Source organism: Primulina tabacum, chromosome 5 (genome assembly GCF_025594145.1).
Source record: "Primulina tabacum isolate GXHZ01 chromosome 5, ASM2559414v2, whole genome shotgun sequence".
Lineage (NCBI taxonomy): Eukaryota > Viridiplantae > Streptophyta > Magnoliopsida > Lamiales > Gesneriaceae > Primulina > Primulina tabacum.
Window position 1 is genome coordinate 14320850 of NC_134554.1, and position 23412 is coordinate 14344261.

At 34.4% G+C, this 23412-nt stretch overlaps 3 protein-coding genes across 3 annotated transcripts; 2 read left to right on the top strand and 1 right to left on the bottom strand.

Moving 5' to 3' along the window:
* Positions 1 to 3025: 3025 nt before the first annotated feature.
* LOC142546891 (large ribosomal subunit protein uL18c-like) lies at positions 3026 to 5769 on the bottom strand. Its single transcript, XM_075654852.1, has 3 exons — positions 5503 to 5769; positions 3851 to 4012; positions 3026 to 3293 (listed from the first exon to the last, which is right to left on the bottom strand). Exons 1-3 carry the CDS (start codon positions 5695 to 5697, stop codon positions 3144 to 3146), a joined length of 507 nt encoding a protein of 168 aa, XP_075510967.1. The 5' UTR covers positions 5698 to 5769; the 3' UTR covers positions 3026 to 3143.
* Positions 5770 to 7348: 1579 nt separating this feature from the next.
* LOC142546890 (uncharacterized) lies at positions 7349 to 9733 on the top strand. The gene is made up of 6 exons (XM_075654850.1): positions 7349 to 7674; positions 7851 to 7921; positions 8276 to 8331; positions 8423 to 8884; positions 9056 to 9230; positions 9373 to 9733. The coding sequence occupies exons 1-6, from the start codon at positions 7530 to 7532 to the stop codon at positions 9541 to 9543; spliced, it is 1080 nt and encodes a 359-aa protein (XP_075510965.1). The 5' UTR covers positions 7349 to 7529; the 3' UTR covers positions 9544 to 9733.
* A 10698-nt stretch (positions 9734 to 20431) lies between these two features.
* On the top strand, positions 20432 to 22312 carry LOC142544155 (uncharacterized). Its single transcript, XM_075651224.1, has one exon. It carries the CDS (start codon positions 20432 to 20434, stop codon positions 22310 to 22312), a length of 1881 nt encoding a protein of 626 aa, XP_075507339.1.
* The last annotated feature ends 1100 nt before the right edge of the window (positions 22313 to 23412 follow it).

Consider the following 23412-nt stretch of genomic DNA (forward strand, 5'->3'; position numbering starts at 1 on the left):
GCTGCTTCGCATGACAGTGACTCCACGGTTTTTTTTTTTTCTCACAATATTTAAATATACTTTTCGTCTCAATTATATAATATATATCTATTTTTTTAATAATTAATAGTTTTTTTTACTAATATATCTGTATTTAATGTATATAATTATATTCAATTTTCATTCCCCAATATCATTAAATAAAGTTGTGTTAAGAATTTTACATGTGTAAAACGGATTAAGACGAAACAAATATATATATATATATATATATATATATATATGTCAAGACAAAAACTCGTGTGAGACGGTCTCACTGTTCGTATTTTGTGAGACGGATCTCTTATTTGGGTCATCCATGAAAAATTATTATTTTTTATGCTAAAAGTATTATTTTTTATTGTGAATATCAGTAGGATTGACCCGTTTCACAGATAATGATTCGTGAGACCGTCTCACAAGAGACATAGTCATAAATAAAACCCGAGTCGTTTAACCATACTCAATATTTCACAAGAAAGACATTACTGTTTAATTCTTGATTGATCAGCCAAAAGTTTGTATTTGTCCTATAATAATTTTGGGCCTTGCCCGTTTATATAAGTATTCTCTACCTCACCTATATCTACTTGTGTATTTGTCAAACTGGACCTTTTTCCATTGGCAATACATCAATAAACCTAGTCTGATACAATGTCATGTCTTTAAATTTCTCCTGTGAATTTAATGTGATGTAAAAAGACATGTATGGGTATATAATTGATATAAAAGACAATCATAAAACTTTAGACATCAGATTAGTCCCCTCACGCATTCTGATAGAAATGACTGAAATTCCGGAAGACAAAAGAGGCAGCATAAGTATTATATTTCTGCACCAAAAACAATGACATACGAGACGGTCCAGACCACAGAATCTGACTCCATTTTTGGTCCATTCCTTTTAAACTGTAGTTATAGTTATTGCCTTCTTTAGACAATGTATAAAGGAAATTTATTGTGAAAGCAACAGTTGTCGTTCGTGGCTCCCAAATTCTGCTTTTATGGTGAACGGATGAATTAAATGAAGATTACCCTTTTTGTAAAAATTTCATATACACTAACTAGCTAAATATGGTGAAATTAAATATATACTTGTAACCGCACATAAGTTGCAGAGTGGGTCGCCAAAAATAAAGAAAGAAATACTGACTTGGACAAGGATGTTTCAAAGCCTGTCATTATTGCATGCAAGTTTTATTTTTTCTCTAGCTTTTAAATGAAAGAATAAAACAAGGACAGTCTGAGAGGGAAAAAAAAACAGTCTTTTCCGACTATACGTATTTTATATGTGTATTTTATCAATCGATTTGTCTCCAAATTCTCAGAGTTTTTATTCTCATATGGACACAGAAAGGTACCTCTAAAGTGAAACATGTGATGTGATGCGTCTACGCAGAAAACAACGTCAGTGAAGACTGCAGTCTCACCTCAATTCCATTCAAACCATTCGGGAGGCATGGAAATAGACTTCTCAATGAGCACGAATGCAGTTTCGAAAAGGACACCTCGAGATAGGGGCACGGCCACACTCTAAATTTTTACATTATACACACACACACGCGCGAAAATACACACGATAGGCCCCACAGCCCACGAGCATGGGCGATAAGTGGATTCGAAGCCACTGGGTAAATATTATATACAAAGGTCGGATGAAAGATTATACAGTTGTAACCGCATCCAAATTCACCAAGAGGAGAAAAAGATTGTATATTATTAATCAGATGAAAAGACTGTGAAATTATATCATATGCATAATTAACTGCAGAATTGATTATTGATAATATATATATATATATATATATATATATATATGGAGAATAAACCATGCGTTTCTTCTATATATCCCAGCTAAGTGCTAAGTGTAGTTGAATGAATATTTTTGGTAAGTAGCCGACAAGCCAAGTGAAAGGTGAAACCAGACAAAAGTAAGAGCATGGCGAAGGGAGACAATTAATTCGGGCAATATGCGTCACTTCCCTAATCGCCTAGTGTCAACCTGCATAGCTATCTATCTATATGCATTTATTGTGAAACATGCCCCAAGTTAGGCCACGCCTCGCTTCCCAACAGAGCTTCCATTTATCGATTCCACGAGCAGCTATTATTAATAATATCATGATTTTAAAAAAAAATTGTACAAGATCTAATGTTAGACAATAATGCTAGCGTTAGGAGATGTTTGCTATATGATCCACTGCTACCGTGGAAGTGTCGCCAAAGTTTGGTAGCGTGGCGTAATGTTTGGTGTTAGTTTTAAGATTTTATAAAAAAAAAGTAATTAGGAAACATTTTGACAAAAACTTGTGTGAGACGGTCTCATGGGTCATATTTTGTGAGACAAATCTATTATTTGGGTCATCTATAAAAAAAATATTACGTTTTATGCTAAAAGTATTACTTTTTATTCTGAATATCGGTAGGATTGAGCCGTCTCGCAGATAAAGATTCGTGAGACCGTCTCACAAGAGACCTATTCAATATTTTTATCGGGAAATCTTAAAAGCGGATTATATATATTTTCATAAGTGGGAGTACATTAATGCAAAAATTATATTTAGTTAGTTAATCTGACCCAAAATCGAAATAGTTAAGTCCGACTCGGCGGATTGACCACTGGTTGAATCTCAGTAAGCTTGTTTTTGTTAATTTCTTGATTTATTTTTTGTTTTTATAGTTATTGATTTAATGTAGGAGAAAGAAATTATCGCGTTGCATTATTTTAAAGCGTTCTAAAATTTATTTTTTGTTGAAATATTCGAAAATATTATATTTATTTATTTTTAAAAGAACCCACCCTCAGGGAAAAGTCCCCTCCAGTAGCCAGATCAGGGTCAATCACGATAGGATTTCACAAATTGTGCTTACTCGAGCAGAACCGTGCTTCCACGTTTGTTGATCTTCACTGATAGCCCGGGGCTCATTTTACGAGCCCCGTTCCATTGGGCCAGGCTCAATCTTGACTCATTGGCATCATCAGCCTATTTCCTATATCCAAAGAGACTTGTAGCCCAAACAATGTGTCCAAGCCTTCTTTGCTCACAGAAATTGATAACAAAGCCTAAAAGTGAAAATACTTCAATTACAAATGAGCATGAAAATTGATTCCAACTGCTTAAGCTTCAGAACAGCAAGCCATGCTCCCGAGCAGAATCAGCAAGGGCCTCAATCCGCCCATGGTAGGGGTAACCACCCCGGTCAAAGGCTACCTTTGTTATTCCTTTTTCAAGACAAGATTTTGCTATAACTTCACCAATTTTTTTGGCAATTTCCTGACATCCCAAACCTTAATGTTAGTGCTTGTATCTTAAGTTAAAAAAAAATGTCATGATAAGGGATAAAACGAATGTAACCAGTGAAGAATGAACCCTGCTTAGAGTAAATATCATGCTCAGAGCCCACCAGATAGTTGCACACAAGGGTTCACGACTCCTGAATCGCCATTTCAGTTCAATAGCTAAAGCTAATTATTTGATCATACATTGACAAGGTGCATCATAAGGACACATTTGCTAGAGCAAGATACTTAAGCTTTTTCTATGTAATTCTCTAGCCATGGTTCCCTTGAACGTTTTTTCCATTTATTTCACTATGGGAGTAATGTCCTTAAGTTGTGTTCTCATATGCAAGTCACTGGCATCAAAATTTAAGAAATATTTACAAGTTGGATAACGATGGAATGAGGAAAGACAGTAATTTGCTAGCCAATGGAACTCTTGAACGGCAATAAATTTCTAAAATCCTTAATTAGATTAGAACATTATAAATATGCAGTGAACATATTTAGCAACACAGCTACTTTATTTTCTGATATGTGGAATTCACTTACAATGGTAGGACCAGAACTGTAGTCAAACTCCTCTGAGACGGGTTTCTGCACAGTAGAGGCAGAAGCAAGAGTATGCATCTTTGAATCGTCGATCACCTGAACATATATGTGCTTGTTGGAGCAAAATACGCATAATCTCGGTCTTTCTGTGGTCCCTTCAACCTGAGTAAAATGTGTATTTGCAAATTTAATAGAGTACAAAAGCTCCAAAATTCAAATAAAAAGTCGATGATCCCTCAAAAACTGCATATAGCTCAACTTATATTTCATATCATACAAGCTTTTTGTACAATGGTATAAATGTATATCTTACCTCAATAACAGGATAATAACATCTTACAAGCTCCAAGAGCGTATTTGCTCGAGAATTTAGCAACTTATATTAAGATCTAACATCTTTTTTCTTCAAAAACTAATCTGAGGAAACTCACAGCTTTAACCATAACAAAAGACGCTCTAAAACATCATTTCAAACCAATTTCCAAAGACTTTAAGTTTGCGTTTGGAACAATTTGATTTGGGTGGAAGAATTTGAAATGGGAAAGGATTTAAAGCATGGATGTCAAATACATCCATCTTGGTTGTCATTGTGCATGCTTGACATTTAAGATGCACAGTTTGTGAAATGATTATCATGGGTTGAGTCCAGGCCTAGTGATTGCTTCTCACTAGTTAGACGTATAAAATGACTATCAACATAAAGTTAACCATGGTTAGGAGCAACAATTGTTTGTATCGTCCTAGGTGAGACAACTATGAAATGTGGCGCCTGGATTTCTGCACAGCTTAAATTCAATAGCATATTTGCTGTTATAGTTATTACCAATAACTTTTGGTGTAATGGCTGATGTTCAATCCTACAGTTAATATCAAAACCAATATCACGTGTTCATAACTTGTAGTTGGACCCGTTGGTCGGAGATGGAATGTTAGTAGCAACAATTGCTTATATGGTTCTGAATGGCACAACTATTGAAATATAGCATGTGGGCTTAAAAACATTTGATTGGTAGTGTTGTTAATAACAATAACTTTTGATATAACATCATGTGCTTGATCCAACATGTTGCATATGGTGACAAGTGATCAGCACTAGTTTGGCAGCATGATACATAGTGAAATTGATTATTTAGAAGCGATAGCAGCAGTAGACTTGAACAGAAACAATATGAGCAAGTACAGCAGCAGAAGGCTAAGACTGCCACAACGTGAAACATACAAAATTTCACGTACAATCAATATATACGCAAAGTTTTCTTCTTTATTCCCATCTCTGGCTGAATAAGGATGAATTATGTAGAAGATCGCCCATGAGAAAACTATCCAAGGAAACAGCAATAAGATATAAGGACCGGTGGACATAATTCTTATCCTAAAGAGCTGGCCACCATTCACCATTACAAACCTTGCATACAACCTAGATAACAATTAGCCAAAATAACAGCACCAGTTCACTCAATTTTGCAAACCTCTGGGCCCTGGGGGTACAGGGAGACTTCTCAAAAGTCGTTTCATATCATTTCTTCACAACATTGCATTTAGGATTCCCATCTTAAACTTTCTTCCTCAATAATGTCACATACCTAGAAATCCTATTCTTATCAATCCTAAAACAAACAAAATAGTCAAGAAAGAAAAGGACAAAAAATTGCCTTCTTCCGGATACGAGAATGGCGAGCAGTTCTATCCTCTGTTCGGGTCGCGGACATGGCTTGAACAATCAGTGGCCGAGGTTGGAGGCTCCATAACGGCACCGAATTTGGGCGACACCCAATGCAAAGCTGCTGCTGTTTGGTACTGGCCAAAGTGGCATGCAGAAACGAGAGCGAGAGTGAAGTGCTGGACATTTCTTATCACTTAGAATTCTATCTCTAACGTTTCCTACAGCCTACAGGTAAAGAAATTCGGCGTTGGCCTCGGGATAAGGAGAGAAGAGCAAGGGAAACAATGTTTTGGTATTTACTCTTCGACCCATGAAGTTATCCATTTTCAGACTACACCCTTTTAAAAGATGAACATTATAATTTGCACCTCCCAAAATAGATTTTAACGTGTACCTCTTCTCCATTAAAACAATAAAATAATATATAATATGTAGTTAAAGTTAATTATCGTATATCTTCCTATAAACATCGTTCGTACGAAGGATGTTATACAATATAACCGTCATTTGATTCAAATATTACAATAATTAGAATTGAAAAAAATATTTTTGTTACTATTATTTTTCAATTTATCATCTCATCTCACGAATCAAACAACGTCACGATGTTTCAAAATAAAACAACATAAGTAAGATATTAATTGAATATTTGAATAGTTGATCAGTTAGAATGGATTTAAAATAATTTATATGATGAAGGATTTGAAATACTTCAAAAACAACTTGAAGTTCAGGGATTTGAAATTAGCTATTCATTAATTAGAATGAGTGGGTTTCTTGTGAGACGGTCTCACGAGAGTTTATATATCAGACGGGTCAACCCTACCGATATTCATAATAAAAAGTAATATTCTTAGCAAAAAAAGTAATATTTTTTTATTAATGATCCAAATAAGATATCTGTCTCACAAAATATGACCTGTGAGACCGTCTCACACAAGTTTTTGTCATTTAGAATTCCCCTACCCCTTATTTCTTTTTGGTTTCTGGAAGGTTTTGGCAATAGATAGACAATCGATGTTCAAAATGTTGATTATCATTCTCTCGATCTCATTTATTTTCTTTCTCCGATACGAGTAGGTCTTTTGTGAGACGGTCTCACGAATATTTATCTGTGAGACGAGTCAACCCTACCGATATTCACAATAAAAAGTAATACTCTTAGTATAAAAAGTAATATTTTTTCATTAATGACGCAAATAAGAGATGTGTCTCACAAAATACGATCCGTGAGATTGTCTTACACAAGTTTTTACCCTCGATACATATTTTCGTGGCTTTTTATATGCCCAACTAATTTTCATCACTTTTAACTAACTTTTCATCATTTTTCAAAATACTCTATTATTGTATTTATTTTATATTATCATAAAATATGAAATTTTATTTTATTTTAACGTAAAGGCCAAATACAATCTCTATTATTTAATTTCAGTTTTGTACATTAAAAAATAATAAATAATAATAAAACTACAGGGGAAGTTGATGAAAAATCCTCAATCAAAACATTTATTTGGGTTCACTCCCTACCCACAAAATTGTGGTAATATGTCATACAAATGTGGTACACTTCATGTGGAAATGTGGTACACTTCATGTGAAAATGTGGTACTAAAAAAGTACCCAGGGACTGAATACAAAAAAAAATCGACGACTGAGGACTGAAGGTCAATTTCCCGAAAACTAAACTGGGTTAACCCGAACCTAGCCCCAATCAAAAGCAATTGTTGACCCACTGGCACAAATGTGAAGGCTACCAGATCAAATAATAAAACGTGAAAATTCCCAACGGTCGAAAAGTAATTGACATAAAGCGAATTGATAACAAAAACCCTTCCCTCCAACGGTCCACTGTCTCAGAGATCTCCCTCCTCTCTTCTTTTATTCTCCAAGAAAAACTGTTTTCACAATCAATTTCTGATCTGGGATTTTACAGAAACACTTGGATTTTGAACTTTTTTATTTTTCGTCCGTATATATTAAATTATTTTTGCTTCTTTACAGAGATCAGACTAAATGGACGTTGCAATAATTGATTGGAAGAATATAGATTCAAGATTTGTGATAGACGAGATGTACGAGCTCATCAATGCTCCAAAATGGATCGATTTCTCGGCCTCCGACGACCCTGTTGATGATGAAGCCTGGTTCTGCCGCCACAGTAAGTTAAAAGAAACGCACAAACACAAACACAAACGAGTCTTTGTAGGTATAGATACAATGCAAGTGTATGTTTAGATGGAGGGTGACGCCCCGGGGTTTTGATTTTCTTGTTTTTCTCTTGCGCTGATATTTTTTTCGTGATCCTTTTTCGCTTATTAATGTGTATATGTATAGGCTGTAATCACCCCAGGACAGCTGAAGATTTCTTTAATGGGAAAGAGGGGACTCCCACTTTGAATTCTAAGGTCTGTTTTGCCTTATATCTCTTGTTCACTGCACCATTTCTGTTTGGTTTTCAAGAAATTTTATGTGATTCGGGCCTTCAAATTTGAAAAACTTGTTTACTATTCGTCGGAAATTTATTTTTAATGAATGTGAACAATTCCTTCGCGGGTAAATTTACCTTGCGATGTTTTTTTCCTGCGTTTGAGCTTGAATTTGATATTTTCAAAAGGAAGATTATGGTTGGAATATAGCGTGCTAATTAGTTTGTTTATATCAAAGTTGTGATAATTACACAAAACATGAAGTTGTTCTCCACATTCGGTTGTTGATTGTGTTACAATCTTGTATGATTTTCTCCTTTACTGTGTTTCCAGCTTCAGAGATCTACTAGAGTTTCTGAGATTCTTCCATTCGGTGAAGAAAAAACGAGGTATCTATGAAACTATTTTAGTTTTGGGCTTAGTGTGGTGGATCTAGGGATCGTCAACCACACAGGATATGAAATCATCTAAAATTTGCAGAGATACGAAGTTGAAGAAAAGGGGGACAAATACAACTTCTGTTTTGTTGTTGGACAAAAAAAATAATAAAATCCTTGAAGATGGTGAAAATCAAAATCCCAATTTCTCACCCCCTCCAACTCACAAAGCTAAACTCAGAAAAGAGGCAATTAAATCAAGCACGGAGAAGAAATCAAGGGATGACACTGCAATGAGAAAAGCCGATCAAATACCAAAGCTGAAAAGTACTTCATCTGCAAGAAATTTGTTCTCTGGTGGGGATATACTGAACAAGGTTGCAGAGTTCTGTAATGAATTGAAGAAACTAGCAACTAAGGTTAGAGAGAATAAAGATATTCAGGACATCGATTCTGGGGTTTTGAATGACAAAGAAAAGGAAAAGAAGCCATTGCTAGAGTTGAGCAGAGAAGACGTGAAAGTAATGGAAACCGGAATGTTCAAGGAAAAGCAGCTAAAGATCAGGTGAATTTTCTCTTCCACTCCAGGGGTGGATTCGACAAAAGAATTCTACGCCTATGCTTCCACACTTTATCTTTTTCTTCTCGACCTCTCCAGATCACAAAGCTTTCATGTCCGAATATATATTAACTTTTGAATCAGCTAGCTGTAAGAATCTTGAATCTATTCTTGCAGAAGAAAAGATGATGCAGAGAACACCCCTATATCCGTGGATGTGAAAAGTAGCAAGCTTAACAAGGATGGTTTACTAAAGATTCGAACTTCACCTCCTACTCCACAGTGTTTCTCTGCAAATCGTGGGACGTTGAAAGCTGAGATGACGCCTAAGACTTTCAGGTCCAAACCCATGGTATGTGCTCCACAATATCCAATTATGGATTGATTTCAAATTTGAAATTCGACAACAGTCTAGAAGCCAAAGAAAAACTAACACATATCGGTTATATTCTAAGTGTGTGTTCTGACCGAATATAGCGTGGCTTAAAAAACAGGGAAGAGGGATTCTGCAAGAGGTTAAGCGAATCAACAAAGAGGGCAACATGGCAGCCGAACATGAGAAGATCAACCCTGAAGGAGAAATTCCAATAGGGGCAGCTGAGAAAGAAGCAAGAACTTTGAATGCTTTCTGGTTCTTAAAGCCTTGCACTCTTTCAAGTCAATGAGTAACATTAAAATAGCTAAATAGAGATTTTTTTATATATAGCCATTCTTTTGTCCTTTTTCCATTTGTTTGAGAATAAATTCGAAACAAAATGTTGTAAAACATTAAAGTTACATAATCATGCTGTACTTGAAAACCAGATTTCAGTAAATAGATGAAAATTAGATTCTTTCCTACCACCAATTACTATCAATTTCTATCAAGATGGTGGAAATCATGAATAACCAATTTGTTTCTGTAAGACCCGGGGGCTTTAAATGGATATTAGCACATTAGCTCGTAACAATAATGAGGGTAGAAGACTTGCCATATTACATAAATATGGAACAGTAATCAACCACGGAGAGAATGCATCTTGAAATTTCTTGGCCAGATGTGATGAATGCCAGAAGAGTTGTAATCATATAGATATGGCAAAGTGATTAATGTATCTCGAAATGAACGCAAAGAATTCCATGGAGCACAAATGCTGCTGAGTGAATTTTGACATTGTATACAACATATCAAATTATCAATCAAAAAACTGGAGAAACAAATGAGAGATGCTCCTCAGATCCGACACACCAGCTCCTTTCTCAATCCAATTTCAGTCAAGATAATTGTTTTGGACACAAAGTAGAGAGCTTATGGGATAAAAGAGGATCAAGGGCTACGCAAAGCTACTTCACTCTTACTTCAGAAAGTCTCAACTCTTGAATAAAGGAATTCGATAATGGAAATACTATAGAGTTCAAGTAACAACAATCGAAAATTGGGTCTACAAACAACGATTCAGATTCCTCCCAAGTTGCCCATCCAATCCATTGAATTGAACCCCCTTCGTGCCACTCGCCACCTCGTTGCAAATCATAGGTCACCACCCCCTGGGAGGAAAGTCTAAGATAGAAGTCCACCAGGGGGTCGCAAAATTTACCAGGTTTTCAAGACTTGAACTTGAACTTGGTTTTTCAGTGATGTCCTTCTAGTGGCTCTAAATTGAAGAAGCTCCAGTGGCCAAAAAAAATGGCAACAAGCTCGTATTTAACAGTAATATATAACACCAAGTGGGGGAAATCCCAAATTGAAACCAGATTCATGAAAAGAAAACGTAATTAGATTTTATTATCCCAAAACACATCAACAATCAGCATCCCACAAGAACACTTCCACGAATCACAATTCCTCAACACTTTGATAGCATCGAAAACAGAGAAGAAAAAACGGGGGCCAATATTCACAAACTCTGTTTCGTAAAACCGGGATTCTAATCCCAGATCGTTCAAAATCAATCTACCTGGAATTGTTACAAAGTATACAGTTCAAGATCCTGGAACAAGCATACCTCAAACGAGGTAAAATTCTAACAGCATGAGAACTCGAGTCCCTCCAGATATCCTCCATCGTCTCCACAAACAGATTCAAGCTTCTGATAGGAGGGATGTACAGGGTCAAAGGCACGGCAGAAAACGCCACAGCGAAGAACAAATGCAGCATCTTTGAACCCAACCGCAGTTGACTAAGTGGGAACGTCAAAGAAACTATCTTTTTTTACAGGAGTACTCTTGATTTGTGTTAGAAACCGACACAGAGGGGTTTTTAGCGGGTGGTCGCTCCTTGATTTTGGAAATTTTGGAGTGGATGATTTAACAAGATAATAACACGCATTTATTAGGATTTATTTATGTGAAGATTTTATTTTATTTTAATTAAAAAATAATAGTAATGTGTGGATAAACTAACCATTTATCAGGATAACGATGGCCCTAGCTGGTAGGTTTACCTGTGAGCTCCAAAACCGCTGCTGCTTTCTGTAAAGTCAGCTGCTGACCAAATTGGGAGTTTTTCCGTTGAGGTCGTCAGATTCTTAAGTAAGAGTCCATAGCGTTCCATTGGCGAGAAAACTGGATATTCATGTCAGAGATAACGGGACAGACATTATTCCATTCGTGCCAGAATACCCAACTCACCGATTAATTATTTACGAGGTCTTCCGGATTATTATATGTTACATCTAGAACATTTATTCTTTTGTGATAGAATCAAATGTTAATTTTTAGATCATCAATATATATATCAAGTTTTATTAAAATGTTATGAACTCACATGATATAATATTCTTTTTCATAAGATATTATGATGACGAGTCAAACAATGTCTTAGTATCTCAACATAAACATGATATTTTATTTGAAAATGATGAGATATGAGATTCAAACATATTTATGAAAAAGTTTAATCAACAATAAAATCGTATTTTAAGAAAACATAATATTCTAATTATTTTTCTAATGTTCGTTCCATAAAGTATATACAAATCTTATTATTTGTTAATTCTGACATAACAGATCCAAAAGATTTGGTGTCATGGTTTTTTTTTATCTATTAATTCAAAATTTTTATTTAGTCCCTTAATGATTTTCGCAATTAAGATATGAGTTTTATTTAAATATAATCAAATCAAATTGTAATACGGAATTATTTCAAATTGTACTATGACTGTCCATAATTTTACAATTATGATACTATCTTTATTTTAATATAAATCAATTTAAATATAAAAAACTGTGTAAGCACGCATTGTGTACAAAAAATGCTAGTATTAATAAATCTATAGAATATAAAATAAATATAGTGATGGGATATATGTGCGTAGGGGGCTACATTTTTATATAAGATTTCAAAATTGCTGTTTAATCTCTCAGTATTTTTCATAATTATGATACGAGACTCATTTTAAAAAAATCGAATCAAATTGTAATATGTAATTAATTTCAAATTGTATTATGACTCATTATTAATTTTTATAATTATGATATTATCTTTATTTTAATAAAAATCAATTTAATTATAAAAAAAATATGTAAGTACACATCGCATGTAAAAATTACTAATATTAATAAATCTATAGGAGATAATATATGTTCGTGGGGTGCTATATTTTTATAAAGTAAAAAACTTATGTGAAACGATCTCATGGGTCATATTTTGTGAGACGGATATCTTATTTGGGTCATCTATGAAAAGATATTATTTTTTATGCTAAGAGTATTACTTTTTATTGTGAATATTGGTAGGGTTAACATGTTTTATAAATAAAGATTCGTGAGATCGTCTCACGAAAAACCTATTTTTTTATATAAAATTTGATGCAATAAACGATCCAATTTTAAAGTGATCTACAAAATGTCGTGTATGGCATAAAATGTATAGATTGGGACACTTGTCCGCCAGAATTCTCCAGTAGAGACTAGATACGTGCCAATCTGGACTTGTGTCATGGCACGTGACTCACGTGCAATTTGGTATTTCAATTACTTTTATTATTTACTTTAAATTCATTCTTCTTTAAAATAATTTGGTAGAAAAACAAATAAAAAAGAAAAGGGTATGGATAAAATATTATAGTTTTATTAGGGCTTATAATGAATTATAATAGATTTTTATAACAATTTGAGTTGATCATTTTCGTAAAATAAGGACGGATACGAGGTAATTGTCATCGGGGCTATTGAGCAATCGCACAAAGGCATCAGAGCCGGTTACCAGTAGAAACATCTTGAAAATAAGTATTATGCAATGCAAAGTGTTACATGTGAGAGTCACCTCTTGAACTCGTGGACAAAGTGTTATATCATGAGAGTCACTTTTTGAACATATATGAGTCTACTAGATTCCTGGTATTATTGAGAACATCACGTTCTAAATGAAGGGTGATTGTGACACCTCATCTCAAATATTAGAGTTTAAAAATGTTTATAATGAGCTACAATGCAATTATATGTTAACTTGTGTTAATCATTTTCGTAAAGTAAAGACGAATACGAAGTAGTTACGTAAACAAGAACGCATATTGAAACCACGGGGCAAAGTATTACATCACATGAGTCTTGAATTTGTAGGAATCATCTCCAGATTCCCGGTGTTGTTGAGGAAATCACATTCTGAATGAGATCATGTGATTGTGATACTTCATCCCAAATATGAAAGTTTAAAAATATTTATAATAAACTATAATATAATTCTTAATAATTTGTGTTAATCAATTTTACTAAGTAAAGACGAATACATAATAGTTTAAGGGAGGTTATGGGCTTTGGTGTGAGAATGGATGAACCGTCGAAAAAATTGTTAATTTTATACCAAAGAAGAATAATCGATCACGGCACATGAACCCGTCATATCTTTTCAGCACGGAGAGTAGATCTTTTTTGAGACGGTCTCACGAATCTTTAACTGTAAGACGAATTAATCCTACCGATATTCACAATAAAAAGTAATACTCTTAACATAAAAAGTAATATTTTTCATGGATGACCGAAATAAAAGATTTGTCTCACTTCATGGATGACCCAAATAAGAGATTTGTCTCATACAGACCGTCTCCCACAAGTTTTTGTCAAAATTTTATATGAAAGTCGAAAAAAAAATCCTAATGTTAACGTCACTTTTTTATACTTTGCATGATAATTTAAATTGACTTTTTAAGTTTGAACGGCGGGCTGCAATTATTCATTGGCTAATTAACTATGGAGAAGTTAGTGTAAAGCACACAGATGTAAAACTCAATATATATTATTTTTTACTCGAAATTTGTAATAAGTTATCAAAGATTTTTTTGGATAGTAAGATTATCTTAAGTGGTAGGTGATAATTAAATCTTTGTGTACAAACTATTCAATGTATTCAAATTTCAAGTCATAAATATACCTAATTTTCGATTTTGGAATATAAACATACATAAGTCAGGATTCTTAAAGATTCAAGAATCATACATGTATTTCGAATTTTATAGGTATAATTTCGAAATTTGATTAATAGATAGTGTAACCATATATTTATGGATATATATTTCGGAAATATATATCAAGAGGATTGAATAAAAGGTATAAGATAAGAAGTTTATGCATGGAAATTTCAAAAATTTCCTGTCAAGTGGACGGATAAAGAGCTTACGATCTACCTGTAAGGTCCTAAAATATATTATCCGGTAATTTGATATAATTAAAATAATTATTTAATTGTAAATTAAATAATTATTTATGCCAAATAAATTTAAATAAGTGTTTTAAAATATGTATTTTAAATTATCGAAATTAAACAATATAAAATACATATAGAATTTAAATAACACACGAGAACAAATAAATACAAATCGAGATAATTGAGCTTGAGTTACTATTTTAAGTAACCAATTAATATTAAATCCATATATATACATACAATACACACACACATACCATTTAAAGAAGAAAGAAGGAGGAAGAGAAGAGGAACCACATCTCTTTCCCCAAACAAATCCTGCAGCTACGGTAGCAGTTGCCGTAAAATCGTCGTATCTCCTCCGTCCGAAGTCAAAAATTAAATTTTTTGAAGGGTTGTGTTCTTAAATCATATGCTTCGATTCAAGCTATAAATTGAAAATTTAGGACAAGGATCCAGCTAGATCGAAGCTGGTGTTCGAGGCTCTGATACGCGCGAATTCTGGTCCAGTTTAGGTGAGCTGTTTCTCTTGTTGCTGCGATTTTTACAGCTAGAAAATTTGTAGAAATAACCTAAATAAATCTTGCATTATTTGTGTTGGCTATCATTGACCACTAAAATCATCAACTTCCAGTTAGTAATGGATTTGATATGAATTTTTTACCAAAATGTGTAAAAACTATATTATGTTTTGGAGTATGGATGGAAACCTGTTGTACTTTGGGCATATGACCTTTGTGTACTCGGATTTTGGAATTTTTATTCAAATGAAAATTGTAGATCAATTAGTTATCTTTGAAATGAAACCAAAATCGTTTAAATCTATAAGAATTGAGAGAGTTATGTGTTTTTTTTGTGAAACTGCTTTGCTATCAGAATCTGTTCGAGAACAGAATTAATATAGTGATTTCAATGAAATTATGGGCTAATGAATGAGAATTTGAATACAATTTCAACTAGACAAATTAGATAATTGAGTTTCTTTCATTTCCAATTATCGGATATTGATTTGAGTCAATATTGAGTGAAATATGAATTTTATGCTATTAAGTACTGAATCTGGAACTGTAACAGAATGTAGTTTTATGGTTTCTGTTTTTGGGCATTTAATCGTGTCGAGATGATCAAACTTCTTGTTAATTTCTTCGGTCAAATTGTGGTATTATTCGACTTATTGTTATGTGTTTTAGGTCGAAAAATTTTAAAGTTGCTCATCGGTCGTCGTTTGTTGGTAAAGATATATTACAGTTCGATAACATACAACGGTAACACTTAAACTATGTTTTAAGCATATTTATGTGTTGTTATTGTTGGTTATGTGATTATGTGAATTGTTTGAGTTGTTAATTGCCTTATTGAGCTATACGTTCAGTTATATGACATTTAGTCTATGTCATACTGTTATGACATATATCTTGAGCTCTATCGTTTTTGTTGACCAGTTACTGTTATTCATTGTTATTCGACACTGGTTGTTGTATAACTCGGGATCAGGGTGTGGCTGATAGGCCTATATTGATACACCTGAAATCGTAGTTAAGATTGATCAATCTCGTTGTTAGTGTAGCCCTCGAGGTGAGCGATGCGATTGTGATATCTAGTTCTGATTGTTTGTGTCATTACTGTTATATGTTACAGCTCCATGGAGGCCGAGTTGGCATAGCCTGACATACCTTACATACTTGGCATGGCAGTTTAGCTGCATGCCGATTCATCTCCCCTGTGTGTTGCTCGAGCATTATTCTTGTTGATCGTATCATTCGTTTGGCTCCGTTTATCCCGTTGATATTGAGTCATATTCATACATTTCACATTTCATCTACATATATGTTTATGCATGATTTATGTTATTATTATGTTTGTTGAACTATTTCATACCAGAATCCTAACCTCAGTTATTTACTGGGGCTACTGTGGTTGCTTTTGGGCACCATGGTAGATATCCGAAGTGGTTTTGCAGCACCAGGCGGAGGTTCCGCTGGCGAACCTCGTGGTTGAGGTTGGATTGTTTGGTTTTTGTTTGTTAGAGTCTCCCAGCTAGCTATATTTATATATTTTGAGTTGTGGTCATTTTATATCGCGTTTTATTTGTAACGCCCCAGATTTAACGACTGTCCTAACTGTACCAAGAAGAGTCTTAGCAGCGTGCTTATGTACTCACTCACACGCACCTTGAGAAACTTCCCAGGAGTTCATCCATCCCAAAATTGCCCCAAGTCAAGCACGCTTAACTTTGGGGTTCTTATGTGATGAGGTACCGAAAAAAAGATGCACCACCTTCTTGATATGAGTAGTACATATCAAATATTTTAAGCCATCTTCAACTGTACAGTCTCATACCTAAACTGTTTCGGAACCCTCTCCTTCCGGTGTAAAAATGGTTCATCCATGTTCCCTCCACCTAGAAGCCTGCCAGGAGCCGCTCATTGTCCGTGTCACCTCATGGCACCGGCGATCACCCCCCGCCCTCTTCGGCCCCGGGCCTCACATGCCCACTAGCTTCCGCTTGGTTCATCCCCAAACCACACCGTAATCAGAGAGGTCAGCTCTGATACCATTTGTAACGTTCCAGATTTGACGACTGTTCTCACTATACCAAGACGAGTCTTTCCAACGTGCTTATGTCATCACTCACACGCACCCTGGGAAACTTCCCAGGAGGTCACCCATCCAAAAATTGCCCCAAGTCAAGCACGCTTAACTTTAGAGTTCTTATGAAATGAGCTACCGAAAATAAGATGCACCTTCTTGATATGAGTAATACATATCAAATCTTTTAAGCCATCTTCAACTGTACAGTTTCATACCTGAACAGTTTCGGAACCATCTCCTTCTAGTTTAAGAACGGTTCATCCATGTTCCCTCCACCTAGAAGCCTTCCAGGAGCCGCTCATTGTCCGTGCCACCTCATGGCACCGGCGATCACCCCCCGCCCTCTTCGGCCCCGGACCTCACATTATTAATCGGGGAGATGCCTCGTGTATCTGTGTAAGCATTGGGGTTGATAGTTGCTTGTTTGGATTTAAGTCGCATTGTTTGGAAGCCTTGTTGGCGTAGCTGAACTGTTGTTTGTGATATTTATGTTTAGTGCCTGGTCGGTACTTGCATTGTTTGTTTATTAATATCGTAGCGTCGTCTTTGAGTCATTTTTCTTTTACATGTATTTAAAATTTTTAGTATGTCCTATTTATAGGTATGTCCATTTTAAAGTATTTTAAACCATTTTTTCGCTGTAGATTTAAATAAATCATTATTATTTGATAATTAAACGTAATTTAAGTTATTGGACCTCGCATTACCCAAAAATCAAGTATTGGATTACAATCTATTCCAAATTTGAACTTGAATTCAAAGTTTAAAAGTATGGATAATACGTGATCTGGATAGCATCTAAACTCATATAAATAGAACAACACCCCCATTGAAAACACACTCATCTCAAGCTCTTCAATATTCGAGTTTTGTTCTCTAATATTTTCGAAAATCCTCTCCCAAGTGCTACTGTTATCAAAGTGTTGTCCACGTTCGGAAAATTATTTCTATTGCTCCAATACTCAGAATCCAATCTCCATCATTTAGAATACACTATTATATGTCCGTAATAACATATCCAAAATCAGTAAACTCCAACGGTTAGCTTTTCGTATATAGCCTCCGCAATAAACATGCTCAAATTTTAGATGAGAATAATACACCTATTGTTTTTCGTCTATAACATGTTAAAACGACTATCAAACCTGATCTATACTGTTCACAATTTATTTGACTAACTTGTGGATGTACCGTGCAAGTTTATGCCCGATCCAACTGTTCAATAAGTCTCAAAGGATTGTGCAAAGTGACTTATTTTCCGACCAAAGTGAGACTGCGTTTTTGAAATGTCATTTGCATGATTCTTCTGTGGGTTTCGAGTTCTTCAAGCAAAACTAAGGTATGTGGATTTTTGTATATAATTTGACACTCTTGTTCATTTAAGTCGGCTTATGTTTTCAAATAATTCGTATATAAATTGTTTCAGGTTTTGTAAGTTTCGTTCAAGCATGAGTTTAAGTACCCTATTTTTTGGCACTGCGAAGATTCAACTGAATATGGGTGGAAATCTCAACACAAGATTATGGCCCTTACACGCGGGATTGTAGTCGTTATATGTTCTCGTCCCTTTAGAGAAGTAAAAATTAGAAATTGATATCAGTAAACTATGGAAAGTAGAGAAATCTCAGTGCCTAGGTCAAGTTATGCTAACATTTATGATTATGATATATTATACGAAATATGTTATTCATGAGATGTTATTTTTAAAACCATATGTATTTTTCATGTATGTGTTCAAACGGCTCTCAGTTGATGAGCGATGATCATATTACTCACCTCTTACTGTCCCTCCCAAAAGGTTGCACAGACAATGAGTGGCTCCTGGCAGGCTTCTATGCGAAGGAAACGTGAATGTACTGATATGACACCAGAATGAATTGCAATTTAGGATGTCTTAAAAAAATTGATAGATATTATTCATATCATCAATGTGCATCTTCTTTTTGGGAGTTCACCACATAAGAACTCCAAATTTAAGCGTACTTGACTTTGGGTAAGTTTGATATGAGTTACCCCTGAAAAATTTCATAAGATACGTGTGAATGAAGATCTAAAAACGTTGAAAAGATTCGTCTTAATACAATAGTGACCATTGTTGAATTTGAGGTGTTACAATTAGTCCTTGAATTGGATATATAGCAAATAATGTTATAGTGTTTTCATCCTTATCTGAATGCTTGTGTTGAACTGATAATTAATTATATCCTGGTTGAAACGTACCAGTCAGAGACGGATGTAATCTAGGGTTGTACTGGGCTGTAGGCCAGCCCTCGCTAATATTTGCGACGGTTTTAGTAAAACCGCCGCCGATGCGGATCGGCGACGGTTTTAATTACACCATCGCTACTAGTGACGGTTTATTCAAACAGTCGCTATTAGCGACTGTTTTTTGAAAAACCGTCGCTATTAACCGTCGTACATCAATGTCTTAGTCCAATCAAGTCCCGTCCATTTACAAGGATGAGACCAAATTTATCATCTGATCCGCCCCACCTTAATTCTACAAAATTTCTCTCCCAAGTCCCAAGCCCTTTAGCGACAGAATAGAATTGCGGACTCCCGAAGAAATCGAATTGCTCATCGGCAAGGCAACAATCCAGGTAAGAATCGGCTATATATTTTTTATTTTGTTTTTTATAGCTTCTCTGTGTGTGATTTGTGGTTTCTTGATTGTTTGTTGTTGAGTTGTTGATTGACTATTACTTGTTTATTTGTTTAATAATTATTTTATTCTTGTTTAGGATTATAAATTGAACTATTTCAAAATGCAATATCAATCTGCTGCAAAGAAAGGAAAAACATTGATATCCTCTTTCTTTAAGAAGAGAGATAGTTAAGCTAGTGAAGATACTTCAATTCCTACGGTCCTTACAATGTAACATCAATCCAGTGAAAGTTTTCTATTTCCCAATATCCAAATTCCTTCATGTTCCTCTCCTAGAGACGATCATCAGTCTTCGTCTACTTTTATTGAACGAGATCCGGGAAAAAGAAAACAGATATGTGAATATCATGTTAATGTACGAGATGAGATAAGACGTTCATATCTAAATATGGGGCCTTATCAACCAGATATGTTGGAGTATCCAAGTACAAAATTTGGAAGCCAGAATCGTCGTTTTCAGAAAAAATGGTTTCAGAAATTTTATTGGTTGGAGTATTCGCCTTCAACAAATAAGGCATATTGTTTCTATTGTTTTCTTTTCTTGAATGATGTTAATCCATCTAATATCTCGGCATTGGTCAATGAAGGATTTGACAATTGGAAAAGGGTAGACCAAGGAAAAACATGTGCTTTTCTTGCCCATATTGGTTCTGCAGCTTCTTCACCTCATACTATGTGTGAGAGAAGGGCTGAAAATTTGATGAGGCCCTCACAACATATTGATAAAGTGATGCATGCACAATCTAAAGAGGAAAAAGAGAAAAATCGTCTGCGTTTGAGCACCTCAATTGTAGATGTTCGTTGGCTAGCACTTCAAGGTTGTGCTTTTAGAGGTAACGATGAATCTCTATCTTCATCTAATCGTGGAAATTTTCTTGAATTGGTGAAGGCTTTTGCAAAAATGAATATAGAAATTGATGAAGTTGTGCTTGAGAATGCTCCAAAAAATGCCCAATATATCGCTCCAGAAATTCAGAAAGAGATTTTACATATTATGGCCAATAGAGTACGACAGATGGTTCGTGAAGAAGTTGGAGATAAATACTTCTGTATTCTTGTTGATGAAGCCCGAGATATATCTAAACGAGAGCAAATGGCCATTATATTGAGGTTTGTGAACAATCATGGGATTTTGACAGAAAGATTTTTTGCCATCAAAAGTGTTAGTGACACTACCTCAATGAATTTGAAAAATGAGATATCAAATGTTCTTGTTCATCATGATCTCCATGTTAAGAAAATCAGAGGCCAAGGATATGATGGTGCTAGCAATATACGTGGAGCGTGGAATGGACTTCAAGCATTATTTCTCAAAGATTGTCCCTATGCATACTATGTCCACTGTTTTGCACATCGTTTACAACTGACATTGGTTTCTGCAGCTAAGGATGTCAGTGTTATTTGGGAATTCTTTTCTCATTTGGACAATATTGTTAATATTGTCACTTCTTCTACTAAGCGCATTGCTGAATTACATACTGCACAAAGAAATGAAATTGAGTATATATTGTCAATTGGAGAACGTGATTCTGGAAGTGGTGCAAACCAGATTGGTAATTTGCAACGAGCAGGAGCTACTCGTTGGAGTTCTCACTATGATTCGGTAAAAATCTTGATAGGTATGTACACTGCAACTTGCAAAGTTTTTGAAGTTCTCAGTGATTATTCTCCAAATGGAAGAGTTAAGGCTGAAGTTCGGGGGATTTACAGAAACATGGCAAGCTTTGAATTTGTGTTTATTTTGCACTTAATGCATAAAATTATGAGAACAACAGATACTCTTTGTCAAATTCTTCAAAGAAAATCTCAAGACATTTTGACTGCTATCACATTTGCCACTACTACCAAAACTTGCCTTCAAGAATTTAGAGAATGTGGGTGGAATGAATTTCTTCAGGAAGTTAAAGTTTTTTGCTCAAGAAATGAAATTGATGTACCTGACCTTGATTGTCTATATAAGATTGGACGTTCATGTCGGCAAACTACAATAGAACATCATTACCACTTTGATGTTTTTAATGCAGCAATAGATTTCATTTTGATGGAGTTAAATACTCGGTCTAATGAGTCATCGGTGGAACTTCTTTCTCTTAGTACAGCTTTAGATCATAAAAATTCATTTGACTCATTTAACAGTGATGATATTTGCAAGCTTGCGAAGAAGTTTTATCCTGGAGATTTCACATATCAAGAAATTGTTGCTTTGGAGTATGAATTGATACATTATAAACTTGATGTGATGCAGAATTTAAAGGTTTCTACACTTGTTGAGTTGTGTCAGCAATTGACCGAGAGTGGACGGTCAAGTGTTTATGTTATGTTGACTAGATTGATTCATCTTGTTTTGACATTACCTGTGTCTACTGCCACTACTGAGCGGGCTTTTTTAGCAATGAAGCATGTGAAGACGGCACTTCGCAATAAAATGGAGGATGACTTTCTTGCCGATTGTTTGACACTCTATATTGAACGAGATTTAGCTAAACATATTGATGTAAATTCTATTATTGATGAATTTTATATTTTAAAATCTCGTATGGCACAACTTCGTTGAACGATATAATGTAAATTTTTTTTTAATAATATATAACTTATCATATTGACTTCAAGCCCCCCCAACTTTTATTCCTGGATCCGTCCCTGGTACCAGTCAGTACTCATGGTTTACTTTTACACAACAAGGACGTAATTCTTCGGAAAACATATAGCATCCCAATTCATTACAAAGATTAGAGATTAGAAGATCTAATCTTTGTTATGTATATTTTTACGCAAGAGCTATATTTTAGTCGGTGAAATATACATATATAAGCGCTCATTTGTGCATGTGTTACGCGTAAAACATATTATTTTTGTAATATGATCGATCCTTCGTATATAACGTCTATGTGTTGAAACTAAAAAATATTTTTTTTAAAAAAATTGAAATGAAAATGTGAGAATGAGTAGACGCGAAAGGGCATAGCATAGTGAGAAAATTAAAAATTGGGAAGTTAATGGGAAGAAAGAATTGGAAAGTTAAAGGAAGAAGACTTGTCTGGGTAACTTGAATAATTTTCATCTCCATGTTGAAGGACAATTTGTGGATCATCGTTCAAAACAATTTTTATTTAAGCCCTCTTCTTTTATATATACTTAGTAAATTATGGTGTATGTAAAATAATAATAACAAAAACAATAACAATAATAATAATAATAATTTATATAATATTTTTAAAATTTTATTAAATACTTAATTTTATGTTTAATTTAATAATAATTGATAAAAATTAGTGAGAGATCATGGTACAATTTGATATGCATAATATTGAAAATAAGTTACAACGACAATTTTGAGAAAAAAGTTGGTGTAGTTTTTTAAATTTTATTAAATGATTAATTTTATGTTTAATTTAATAATAATTGATAGAAGTTAGAGTGTGATCATATTGTAATTTAAAATGAATAATACTGAAAATAAATTACAATAAAAATTTTGAGAAAAAATATTAGTACAAAGACAATAGTGTCCTGTGAAAGATTTTATATATCAATTATGTCGGCGTGAAAATTTAGGTGCTTTTGATCAAGTCAGCTTCACAAGCTGGACACTCTTGTAAATATCAATCTGAAATTCCCTCCTGGGGCCTGAAGACAAGTGGCACATGGTTATCC

Bases quoted from the DNA above. Each gene is read 5' to 3' on its own strand.
- LOC142546891 (XM_075654852.1), bottom strand. From the start codon at position 5,697: ATGTCCAGCACTTCACTCTCGCTCTCGTTTCTGCATGCCACTTTGGCC. The intron at 4,013-5,502 runs GCAATTTTTTGT...CATTTTACTCAG, and splicing joins ATTCTCGTATCCGGAAGAAG to GTTGAAGGGACCACAGAAAG. The intron at 3,294-3,850 runs GTAAGTGAATTC...TTGGGATGTCAG, and splicing joins ACAGTTCTGGTCCTACCATT to GAAATTGCCAAAAAAATTGG.
- LOC142546890 (XM_075654850.1), top strand. From the start codon at position 7,530: ATGGACGTTGCAATAATTGATTGGAAGAATATAGATTCAAGATTTGTG. The intron at 7,675-7,850 runs GTAAGTTAAAAG...GTATATGTATAG, and splicing joins AGCCTGGTTCTGCCGCCACA to GCTGTAATCACCCCAGGACA. The intron at 9,231-9,372 runs GTATGTGCTCCA...CTTAAAAAACAG, and splicing joins CTTTCAGGTCCAAACCCATG to GGAAGAGGGATTCTGCAAGA.
- LOC142544155 (XM_075651224.1), top strand. From the start codon at position 20,432: ATGTGTGAGAGAAGGGCTGAAAATTTGATGAGGCCCTCACAACATATT.